Source organism: Cavia porcellus, unplaced genomic scaffold, assembly GCF_034190915.1.
Source record: "Cavia porcellus strain 051 isolate PalLab524CR breed Dunkin Hartley unplaced genomic scaffold, mCavPor4.1 scaffold_6, whole genome shotgun sequence".
NCBI classification, from domain to species: domain Eukaryota; kingdom Metazoa; phylum Chordata; class Mammalia; order Rodentia; family Caviidae; genus Cavia; species Cavia porcellus.
The window spans coordinates 55,854,205-55,866,628 of NW_026947489.1; the positions used below are offsets into that span (position 1 = coordinate 55,854,205).

At 39.2% G+C, this 12,424-nt stretch overlaps 1 protein-coding gene across 2 annotated transcripts in view; it reads left to right on the forward strand.

Moving 5' to 3' along the window:
* Znf398 (zinc finger protein 398) overlaps window positions 1-12,424 on the forward strand; it is a 35,113-nt gene that overhangs the window by 14,740 nt on the left and 7,949 nt on the right. For both annotated transcript variants that reach the window (XM_003475265.5, XM_013158789.2), the window contains 2 exons: window positions 5,509-5,635; window positions 6,118-6,231. In XM_003475265.5, the coding sequence (XP_003475313.1) occupies window positions 5,509-5,635; window positions 6,118-6,231 (241 nt within the window). The remainder of the gene's footprint in view (window positions 1-5,508; window positions 5,636-6,117; window positions 6,232-12,424) is intronic.

The following is a 12,424-nucleotide window of genomic DNA, read 5'->3' on the forward strand; positions in this document are numbered from 1 at the left end:
CCAGCTAGTTGGGAAGGTCAGGCAGGAGGACTGCAATTTTAAGGCAAGTCAAGACATTTAACAAGATCTAGTCTCAAAATCTGAAAAGAAAATAAGAAAAAGGGCTGGATATGTAGCTTGGGACTTTTTGGGTTCAATCCCCAGTACTGCCCAAAAGCAAAAAGTATAAAAAGATCATTCATTGTTGTGTCAAATTTCACATTGCAACTAGCAATTAAGCCACTAATGCTCGTTAAATTTTGATGTACAATTAAGGAAGAAAAATTACACAGGCTCTGAGAAGTCTTTTAAATATTCCCACTCTTTGCTAGTTTCATGTTTATGTGAGGCAGCTTTTCTTCATTTGCACCAACCCAAACAGTTATCGTAAGAAACACAGAGTCACACCAAGCACCTTTACTCCCATGGTGAGTTTTCTAAGCTCGTTGTCCTTTTCCTTGCTCTCTTTTCCCCAAGGGCATCCCCTTCCTCTTCCTCTAACTGGGTTGATTGCTTGCTTAACCTCCCGCACAGCTCTTGTCCTGGGACTTCCCTCCCCCTGTCCTTTGTTGTAGCCAGGAGTCTCAGGTTCCAGGTTTCCTTCACTCATTTGCCTTGCAAAGGAGCCTGCTCAAGAAATTTCCCAGGAAGGCTAGGGCTTTTGGCTCAGCAGCATAAGTGCCTGTCTCACAAGCGTGAGATCGTAAGTTCTATTCCCAGTACCATTAAAAAAGAAACTTCCAAGATGAATGGCTACATACTTGTAAAATGTGCAATATAATGATGTGTCTAAGTATAGATTTTTTCCCTTTATTGTATTATGCATACAGTATACGCTGAAAATTTGTATTCTCTTAGGAAACTCACTTTTATTACTTGAAAAAATACTTTGTTCGTTTCTTCTTGCTTTCTTATTAGGTACTGAAGTTGCTAGATTTAATCTTTACCTTTTTGCTCTATACTGTGTGTGTATATGTGTGTATTTTTTTAGACAGGGTCTTGCTCTGCTGGTCAATATCAGAATTATAGGGACATGAAGATTTCCAGCATGAACCACTATGAACTCACTATGTGGTGGTCTAGGCTGGCCTTAAACTCATGGTGACCCTGCTGCCTCAGCCTCCAGAGTGCTGGGATCATAGGTGTGTGCCACTGTGCCCAGCTCCATACTGTATTCTGAGAGATTGTTGTGACTTTATTCTCCAGTCCTTTTGTTGAATTTTTTTTACTTTTTGATAAAAATGTACATACACGTGTATACATACATACATACCTCTACATACATACAAATTATATGTAGACATTTACATATTCACTAGTAGTCTCTTGTTCTTCTCACCTGTCCCTTTTCCATAACTTTATAGGTGTTTTTACTTTATAGGTAAATTGTCTTCTCAGATATTCAAGGGAATACTAATCAAAGGCTTTTTAAAATTTAGTAATTCAGTTCCCTATTTCTGTGCCACTTCCCATCTCCCCATGATAATTTTTTTCTTCTTTTCTTTCTGGTTTTTTCTTGTTTGTATCATAGGCTTCTTCTAAGTGGCTGTTGATACTTAGTTCATGCATAAGAACCAAACTGTAAAAGCTGCTAGGGAGGAGAGGGGGAGAGCAAGGCAGGATGATGTCAGCCAGTGCAAGGTGAGGAAGCTTCATGCCTCCAGGTCCCCGAGATTCTTACACTGTGCTTATTTGCAGTGAAACCTCCTAGTTTTTGTTAAGGGCTAAATGCTTTAGAGCTGTTTATGCATATGACTTCCCTTATGTAAAATTTGGACCCAACTATGCAAAATTCATAACCATCAGAAGGCACTCTTTGGTTTTCCTTCTTAAATGTTTTCCCCTAGAGGGGTAGAAAAGAAGGGAGGGGAATAGAAAAAAAAAAAAGAAGCAACAAGATATATCATGTGCAGGTACAAATTGCCAATGATGAATGTTATCATTATGTGTATCTAAAATGTACCAAAAAATAAAAATTAAATGAAGGAAAAAAATATTTCTCTCATTCTCATGAGGACTAGTCAGAGTTCCATCCCATCTCTTTTAAGATCACCCCAGCTTCATTATGAGTGTCATTAATGCTTATGTAGTCTTATGTCCCTTTGGAGCAGAAATCTTTTCGTTTTTTTTCTTTTCTTTTTGATATTGGAGATTGAATCCAAGACATTTTCATTAAGCTATATCCCCAGCCCTTTTTAATTTTATCTGGACATGATCTCACTAGGTTGCCCGAGTGGGGCCAAATTTGCAATTCCCCTGCCTCAGCCTCCCAGAGAGCTGGGATTACAAGCACATGCCATGACCCCTGGCTCCAAAACCATATTTTTATAATCTTGGTGCTTAGGGTAGTAGATGGTCAGAGTGGTTTTTTTTTTTTTTTTTTTTTTTTTTTAATCGGTACTGGGGATTGAACTCAGGCAGGTGCTTATGCCGCTGAACTAAATCCCCAGCCCCCAGAGTGTTTTACATTTGAATGAAATATTGTGTTGCAGTTGCTTCTAACTTGTTTGTGACTACAAATAATGGTCTCCACTCTCTCATAATTCATAGCTCAGAGTTTTTCTCCTTTCCCTGTGCAAACACTGAACTCATGGAGGCTTAGACACATTGTTTGTCCTGTATCCTTTCACTCCTTCACATAATTTTTTTGCAACTAAATGGAGACTTAAAGATTTTTTTTTGAGTGAGGGACTGGAGTGAGCAATAGCAGGTGAGAGTTCTGCTTGGTCCCCCAGTGGACAGTGGGGCTCTTCTCAGGTGCCACCTGCCTTCACAGCTCTCCTGCATGCTTTAGATTTCTGATTCTTCTCTCTGCCTTCTTGCTCTGCCTCCTTTTTTGCTGCTTCTCTACTTCCTCCACCTCCTCCTGCCAGGTTGGTGAGCCACCTCAGCACAAGAGTGTAGGACCACCTGGCTCAATTCCAGTGCCTCTGTGAGATGACTCTGGTGAACGTACATGGCTGGAGCTGCAGAAGTCTCTGCTATACGAAGAGTCTGGCCACAGCACACATCGTTAAGTCATATGCGTACTCATTGTAAGGACTGGGTATGAATCTGGTACAATTTTGCCTGCTTAGTTTCTACCTTTGCAAGAGGAAATAAGAATTACTCCTGGAAAGAAAAAATACTGTAAGAAGGCCAGACCTTATTTTTTTTTTAATGTGGTATCAGCATACTGTCCAATCTGGACACTTCATATTTTTTCCTGGTGGAGAGAATGAACTGACAAATTTTCAGTGTGAGTTATAGAAAATGTTAATCACTGGAGGATAAAAGTGTAAACTTCATAAATCTTGTCAGACTCTGAAAACTGAACATACAACTAGCAGAATAAGCACATAAAGTTATAAAATCAACTCAAGTGCCTGTTCAGTGAAGAGTGAACTCGCCAAGAAAAAGGTCAGTTATGTTTGAAGAGCCAAAAGGAGATTTGGAGAAAACTAAAGACTTATGGGAAATAAGCTACAGGTATTAACTCCACAAAAAGTATTAACTCTTAAAAGTGCAAATACATTGAGTCAAAAACTCTAATGAGAGAACAAAATACCTTTTAAAATCAGTCAGTTGCATAAAACTGAAAAAAGAATACATTAAAGAATTTAATATTCAAAGTATGGTAGGTACAGTGTTATACATGCCTGTAACCTCAATATTGAGGGAGACTGAGGCAGGAGAATCCTTAGTAAAACTTTATCAAAATTAAAATAAAAAGGGGTAGATGTGTAGTTCAGTATGACAACCCTGGGTTTAATTCCTGGTACCAAAAAACAAAACAAAACCCTTAATACTCTAACTAGACATTACAGATCAAACTGGAGGCAAGAGTTACAGCGAGCGAGAAGGAGAAAGGACTAAGATTGAAAGTGAACAGGACAGTTGGTCGGTGAAGCTCTCAAATCAGCTCCGAACACCACACAGCACTCTAACAGAAAAAGACTTGAGCACCATGGTCCCTGTGGCCTCAGCTACTCTGGAAATTGAGGCAACAGTTGGAGGATACCTGGGCAACATAGTGAGAACTCTTTAAAAAGAAAAGGAAAAGAATAAAAAGACTGTGAATATGTAAAATAATAAAGGCATTAGAAATATGGTTTTATAAAATGAAAAGCTAGAATTTGAGAGTGGATTGTCAGATTTAGAGAAAATGCTGCAAGCAACCAGAAACGATCGAGTGAACAGAAACTGGACTTCTCCGAGGGCAGAAGAGCAGGCTAAGCCAGAAGGGAGCTTCAGAGCATTAGGTTAAAACTTCAACAAATTGTGAGCCCTGAAAATGCAAAGAAGTGCAAACAGTGAAAATTCTGATGTGAAACAGCACATCAGTTTGCAGATCCATATGACCTCACTTGGCAGAGAATAAATTGCTGAGTTCAAAGGGATGCTGAAGGGCACAGAAGAAGGTTGAAACAGCGCCCACATTGAAGATGTGCAAGGAGAGACTGCAGAGACACTGGGCAGAGACTTGGTGGTTGAAAAAATCCAGAGAAAAATCCTAATCAAACTAAAAATCCAGAGAAAAATCCTAATCAAACTGCAGTGAGCTGCAGTTGCCTAGAAAGAGAAAATCTCTTCATGAAAACACACTGAAGAGACTGCAAGAGAAAGCAAGTGTCTCAGAGGTCAGCAGGGAGGGATTGGAAACAGAGTCAGCCCTTAATGGAGACAGTGTGATGTTTGAAGGACACGCAAGGGTAGTCTGTGACACCCCTGATGACCCTCTTTCTCCAACCAAGATCCAAAGCAGAAAAAAGACCGGTTAGAAAGTAAAGAGAGACGTATTCAGAACAACATCAGATTCTGCCCAGAGAAAGAGAACAAACATCTTTTAGTGATCAAAATCCCAGGCTAGATCAAAAGAGGCATTCACAGCTCTTTAAAAAGAAATATGGAACCAAATCAGTGAGGATTTCGGTGGTCCTTAGGGCTGGTCCTGACATCAAAACTTTCCCATTTCCAGGTCCAGTGGATCAGAACACAAGAAAAATGAATAGGACTCCTTCCCTGGATCCTTCCTTAACCAAACCAGATTTCTTCAAAAGCCAAGGATTAGCAAGGAAAAGCAGCCAGACATAATGGCACATGTCTTAATCCCAGCACTTGGGGCCCTGGGGCAGAAAGATCATGAATTTGAGGCCAGCCTGAGCTACATAGTGAGTGAGTTCAAGGCCAGCCTGAATTACAGAGTGAGCCCCTGTCTAAACACACAAACAGTAGTTTTAACAAAAGGTGATATGAGGAAGCTCAGTAAAGCTTAAATTTTAATGTGCATGGCATTGAGCAGTTTTCTTAGGGTCTGTAAAGTTCTTGAATATACCTCAAGCAAGGTGCTAGCTGCATGCTTTGTTGCACGAGTGTGGAATTCAGGGCTGTGCTAATGACAAGTGAGCAGTAAACAAAGCTGGTTCAGAGCTATTCGAAATATTTATTGATGACCCTTTGACAAAGTAAAAAGCAATACAGAACCAAATGGGGGGAGATTTATTGAACTTGTTGCTTTGGGGAGAACTAATCATGTGATTGTGATTCTAGGTGCCTGTGGCATTTGATGATGTCTCCATCTACTTTTCCACTCCTGAGTGGGAAAAACTAGAAGAATGGCAAAAGGAACTTTTCAAGAATATCATGAAGGGCAACTTCGAGTCTCTCATCTCCATGGGTGAGACTGGTCTCCAAGAGGGCTGAGAGTCCTCTTCCTGTAATATCCTTTTCCTACTCTGCCTTCATGCACTTCAGCCTTGTTCCAAGCCCCCGAGGCCAATTCACACACACTTAGTGGAAATCAGAATTTCTCCTTTTGCCAGATGATGGGACACAGAATAAAGTACAGGGTAATGAGTGTGCCTGCTGATTTCCTGAGTATCCTTCACATTGAAAGGGGCTTGCCCACCTACAGGGGGCACATTGTCACTTCTTGCTCCAGGAAAGGAGTCCATGGGCAAAGCCAGACTAGCATACATGCCTTTCCTATATCCTGTGTCCTCTGGCTGCTTTCCTGAGTTGATAGCATCCTTAGTTGGATGTAGACAAGATAGGGAACAGTAATCATCAAAAAGAAATTCCTTGGGACTGTAGATCTCTCTCTCACAGCAATTAAATGTCATGCTCATTTGTCTCTCTGTCCCTTTTTCCTCTTGGTAGATTATGCTGTGAGTCAGCCTGATGTCTTATCTCAGATTCAGCCAGAAGCAGAACATAACACAGAGGACCAGGCAGGCCCGGAGGAGAGTGAGATTCCTGCAGTCTCCAGTGAAGGTAAGTGAGACACACAGCATCTGCTCCTCATCTCCCTTTCCTGGTGGAGAAGGCACAGAATAAAGTAAGCAAGGCTTCCAGAGCCATTCAGTGGAAAAGCACCTACGACTTTGGGCATTTAAATATAAAAGAGAGCTCAGAGATCTCCTTTCCTGTGCCTTCAGCCATCAGTACCACACATCCTAGAGTTATTAAATATGTTCCCTGAAAAAAGGACTGAGACCCAGCGGTTTTGAAGTACATGACAGGAAGCAGTCATGCCCTGCTGGAGTGAAGCAGCTGGAGAGAAGGCATGACTGACCTGGGGCAGCAGGTCCTAGGCATCCGTGTGGTCCTCAAGGTGCACTTAGTCAGTGGTCCCTGATGCTGCCCCACCCTGGGAACTGTAGATGTGCTCAGGTCTGGAGAGCACTGTGGAAAGATTGCTAGCTGAATTCTAACCGTGTTGCTTCTTTCACATCCCATCCTTGCTATTAGAAAATTCTTGTATGTTTTTTCCTTTGCTGGATAAACACTTAAAGATACTACTGTCAGAAAGTTTATTCCCTAGACCTCACTGTTAGATGAACTTCTATTAGGTCTCATCTACTGTTATTTTTTCTATTTTATTAGGCAAATTTTCAGTCAGAAAAGTCGAAGTAATTTTATAGTGAACATCTAGCTATTTTACACTAACAGTAACATTTTACCAACTTCTTTATCACGTGTGTAGCTATTTCTGCATTGGCAAGCACCATCATACTCAGCTGATCTACCCTGTATCTGATGTATTTTTAAACGAGTAGCGACGTCAGTACATTTCCTTTTAAATAGTTCACCATGAATATGATTAACTTAAGGTTTAATATTTGTTCTTATATACAGTGAAATGTTCTGGTGTAGAGTATAACTTCTCTTGAGTTTTGAGTAGTATGCTTTACTGCCACATGGATTATATTCTAAGAATGGGTGGATGATTGCCTTTAGGCAATGTAATGGTTGACTGATCTATATCATGGATATGAATAGTATTGCCTATAAAGATGGACTGATTACAAAACATTAATTATTGAACTCTTTAGTCTGCATTATTAATTGATATTGCCTTCAGCTGGTATAATTACCTGAATAACATTGTAATTTGGATGGATGGATAAAAAAGATACAGGTAATTTGATTTTATTATGAAGTGTCAAAATTTCATTTAGCCTATAGTGTAGTGGGGTTTTTTTTCCTTTTTTTTCTTTGTCTTTTTGAGACAGAGTTTCACTATGCGGTTGGGGCTGGTTTTGAATTCACTTTGTAGCCCAGGCTGGCCTTGAACTCACAGTGATCCTCCTGCTTCAGCCTCCCTAGTGCTAGGATTATAGGTGTGTGCCACCACTCCCAGCTTAGTGAATTTATTTTTACTTTGGTTTTTTTAAACTTCATTTCTGGACAGTCTATATACTTTATACCTTTTATTTAAAACTGAAAATGAACAAATAATATGTTTGATTTAATACTCTGATTTTATTCTTGCATCAGTTATAAACCTAGATATTTACCCAAATGAGAGTAGAATTCATATAACTTGGACCAATCAATATGTCACTTTTTTTTTTTTTTTTTGGTCTTTTTCCTTTTTATCGGTACCGGGGATCAAACTCACGACTGCCTGCTTGCAAGGCAGGTGCTTATGCCGCTGAGCTAAACCTCCAGCCCCCAATATGTCACATTTTTAAAAGCATACAGGATTCAATGCATAGTCTCCTGTGTGCTAGAGCTAACATTTATTTACGCAGAAGCATACAAAGCAACTTCAGCAAAAGGAAAAGGAGGGGAGAGGGAACTAGAGACAAGCTTCCCAGGGTCCTCTCCCAGGGGTGTCTCCCAGGACACATCTTGTTCTTCCAGCAGTGACCTGTAACAACACATACTGGATGCTGTCTACCAGAGCAGACGCTTGGTGCCCATGGTTTTTATTGGTGGCTATCTCTCAGACTCCCTTAGGACAGACCCAGATTCTAGACTCTGAAAGGACACCACTGTTGGGCAAATCATCGAGGCATCAGGAACCACTCCTATCATCTAGGAAAGGTTTTACATCAGTGTGGAGATCCATCTGCAGCTAAGGGCAAACCTGCAACAGGCCTCTGGAAAGACAGTCTCAGGCTTGTTTTGAGTTTCCCTTCTCCTGACAACAGTGTCTCCTATTATTAGACACTGTTGATTGTTGAGACATGTGTCTTATACATAAATTAGGTGGGAGAAACTAATGATGGGAGAGTGAATGAGAGGATATATATATATATTTTTGGTACTAGGAATTGAACCTAGGGCCTCATGCTTTCCAGGCAGGTGCTGTGCCACTGAGCTACTTCCCCTGCCCAGGATTTTACAAATACCTTTTTGATATATTATTTTTAATTTAACTGATTAAATCCCTTCTTAATGTTTTTTTCTTCTTGAGCAAGAAGCTTCTCTTAACAGTGTCATGTTTATGAAATTTTAATGTACTTTGTAAATTTGTTGTTAGACCAGTATGTTTGTGTTAGAATACTGATGTACTTTTAGAAACCTTAGTTTTATGAGATACATTTGGATATTTATCCATTTTCTTTTTCTTTCATAGGGTCTCACTATGTAGTTCAGACTGGGCATTATATAGCCCAGGTTGGCTTTCAACTCGCAGTGATCTTCCTGCCTCATCCTCCCAAGTGCTGGGATGACAGGCTTGTGCCACCATGCTCAGCTGTTATCAATATTTCTTATAAAATCTGAGGCCCATAATGTTTTAGTTTTGGGGGGGTTGTTTGTTTTGTCTTTTTGAGGCAAAATCCCACTATGCAGCTCACTTTGTAGTTCAGGCTGGCCTCAAACTTGCAACGATCCTCCTGCCTCAGCCACCCAAGTGCTGGGATTACAAGCATGTGCTACCATGCCTGGCTAGGCCCATAATGTATTATTTTGTTAGTTCATTTAGAGCTTTGGGAAGAATTACTATGCACTAATTAAATGAAAACATAATGAAAGCATACACTTGAGGATAGTATTGATATGATGTAGCACCCTCTTTATGTCTGAATGCCCTGGAATTCACTTTACAGGCAATATTATCTCTACCAATATTATCAGAACCCAACAAAAGAAGAAAGGTGATAATGCCCTTCGTAGGGAAAGGCTCATTGATTCCTGATGTTTTAAATAAAAATTTCATATAGTTAGTAGCCAGTAGCAGTGACTAGAGAATCTAGAAAAATATAAGTGTGTTAACTATTACTAGGGCCAGACTGCAGACCAGGTATGTGTATATGGTCCTTATTTGACTACTGGCCATTTTAATACTGAACTCCCAGTCTTCTAGAACTCTTTTGGAGAAAATATTTACCGAAAAGTTCAAGTGGAATAGTTACTGAAAGTCCATTTTCTACCTCTTCTACTTCAGAAGACGTGAACTCAAGCCAAGATTCTTGAATAACCCAGTAGGAGAATACACTTCTAAAGCTTGCAGTCCTGGGGAAAATGTCTTTGGTTACCACCATTCCACATTTATTGGTACTACTGGCCCATGTTTATTTCTGGTCACTTCAGTCCAACAAGGCCATCTTGTCCTGAAGAAAATCAATGACCAGCACATATCCTAACTTATGCTAGCTCTAGTTTAACCTATTGTAAACCAGGATCGTGAAACTTAGAGAGTGTAGCATTTCAAAATAACACATTTCTCTGCTGCTACAGTTCCATACTTACTTCATAAAAAAATTTTTTTAAGAAAATATCTGTATTTTTAACATTGGTAGTTTCACATCACAGGTATTTTTAGTGTTTTCTTAAGAAGCCGAATCTCAACATAGTGTGTCTTTTGTTTAAAAGCCCTTTACACAAATCCCAGAATCTTGAATTTCTGGCCCCTTTTCAGAAAACGTAATCCATATCAGATTAAACTGTACAAAATCAGATTAATCAAATTCATACTTAAAATAACAACCAATGCAGACATGAAAATTTTAGATTTTCTTGTGATTAGTCTTTCTACTTTTAATGTTTCTCAAATAGAAAACCTTAGTACTTTCTCAGTTCCTCTTACCTGATCAGTATGTAGTTTTTCTGGCTTTCTCCAAAGCCTGCTGCTTGTATGATCCCATGATTTTACTTTCACTTCATGCCCTGTAAGTACCCACGTCAGCCTGTGAGGAATACATGTGCAGTGCCACTGCGGTGACCTGGCAGCAGGTATTGCCACCAACAGCTGACTGCACCAGACCCTGCTGGTCATCTGGTAGCCAAGCCTCCTGCTCCCTGCCTTCCCTGTCTCAAGGTACTCATGTTACACACTCGCTTAAACTGTCTTACCAGCTTATGGTAGACACCAGTGAATTCTATGCTTTCTATGACAACAGTGGCGAGAACCCTTTATTCATTTATTTATGTTTCAGTCAGATTTTATTGGTACATTTTAGGTATACATAAAGATTACATTCATCATAGGGAATTTATACCTATACATAATATAACAAACTTTGTTTCCATTTTTTTTTCCTGCTTTTCTCATTTTTTTGTACTTTTCTTTCCTTTTCCACTCCCCCTGCCTTTGCTCCCCTCCCCATTTGAGCATTTTCTTCCTATTTCACAATACTTATTATACATTTTGGTCTTTATTTACATGTGTGTCTGATTTATTTCACTTAAGATTATGGTCTCAAGGTGCATTCATTTATCTAAAGATGTCTCAAACTTATCTTTATGGCACAGTAGTACTCCATTGCATTAAAAAAAAAAAACCTGTGTCTTCTTTATTCATTCACCAGTTGATGGGCATTTGGGCTGTTTCCATGACTGGGTTATTACAGACTATGCCACTATAAACATGGGTAGTATGATGCTTTTAATTCTTTTAGGAAGAAACCAAAAAGAGGAATAGCTGAGTTGAATGGAACCTCTAGTCCTAAATTTTTGAGGACTCTCCAAACTGATTTCCACAGTAGTTATATCAGTCTACACTCCCATCAAGAGTGGAGAAGGTTCCTTTTTTCCACATCTCTTCTATCATTTGTTACTGGTTGATTTCTTGATAGCAGCTATTCTTTCTGGAGTGAAGTGGAATCTTGTTGTTGTAATTTGCCTCCCTTGAATGATAAGTGATGCTGAACATTTTTTTCATATATTTTCTGTTTTTACTTTTTCATTTGAGAGGTGTGTGTATTCACCCATTTTTGAATTGAGTCTTTAAATTTGGCGGTGTCTGGGCCAGGGATTTAGCTCAGTGGCTTAAGCACCTGCCTAGCAAATGCAAGGTTGTGAGTCCAATCCCCAGGTACCAAAAATCAATCAATCAGTCAATATATGGGGGGGGGGGGTCTGATTTTTTTTGAGTTCTTTATATATTCTAGATAGTAATCCTTTGTCTGAGGAACAGCTAGCAAAAGAACCAGCACTTTAATAAAATAAATCCTTAATCCTGTTGATCTATTAAATGATTAGAGGAACTGTTGAGACTTTTTGGCTTCCCCATTCACAAAGAAGGAAGCTGAGTGTAGTGACACATGCTGTATTCCTAACTGCTCTAGAGACTGCTGTAGGTTTTGTTGCTATTGTGTTTGAGTCCAGGATTTCGAGACCAGCTGAGCAGCACAATGAGACTCTGACTCAGAAATTTAAAAAAAGTAAAAGGAGATTGGAGAGATAAGGTTAGCTTTTTGAAGTGTCCCAAGTTTGGCATACAGTATTGATATTTAACAGTGAACTCTAGTAACAACAGCTGTTTACATTTCTAGAGCAATGACTTGTTTAGTTCTTCATAGCTTTTATGGTTGGCTACTAATATTGTAACTAAAGACTGGAAGGAATTCAAGTGCCTAGAGCTTTTGAATAAATAATGGTGCAGCTATAACAAAGGTGCACCTATAAAAGAGACCAGAGAGTCTCTATAAACTGCTATAGAGAAGTCTCCAGAATAAAATGTTTAGAATCAAAGTATAGAATTGTTTATGTAATATGGCACGTTATGTTAAGAGGAATAGTATGACTCTGTATGTATTTATGTGTTCACAGAGAAACATGGAAGATTAAAAGAAAAGTCAACCAGAGTGGCTACTTATGTGGGGAAGGAAATACAGATAGGAACTAGACTTCTCTGAAAATGTCTTATTTTATAGTTTTGACTGTAAAACCCTGTAAACATTTTACATAATTAAGAAAAAATTTAAAAATCAAACATATTAAACTTACATAC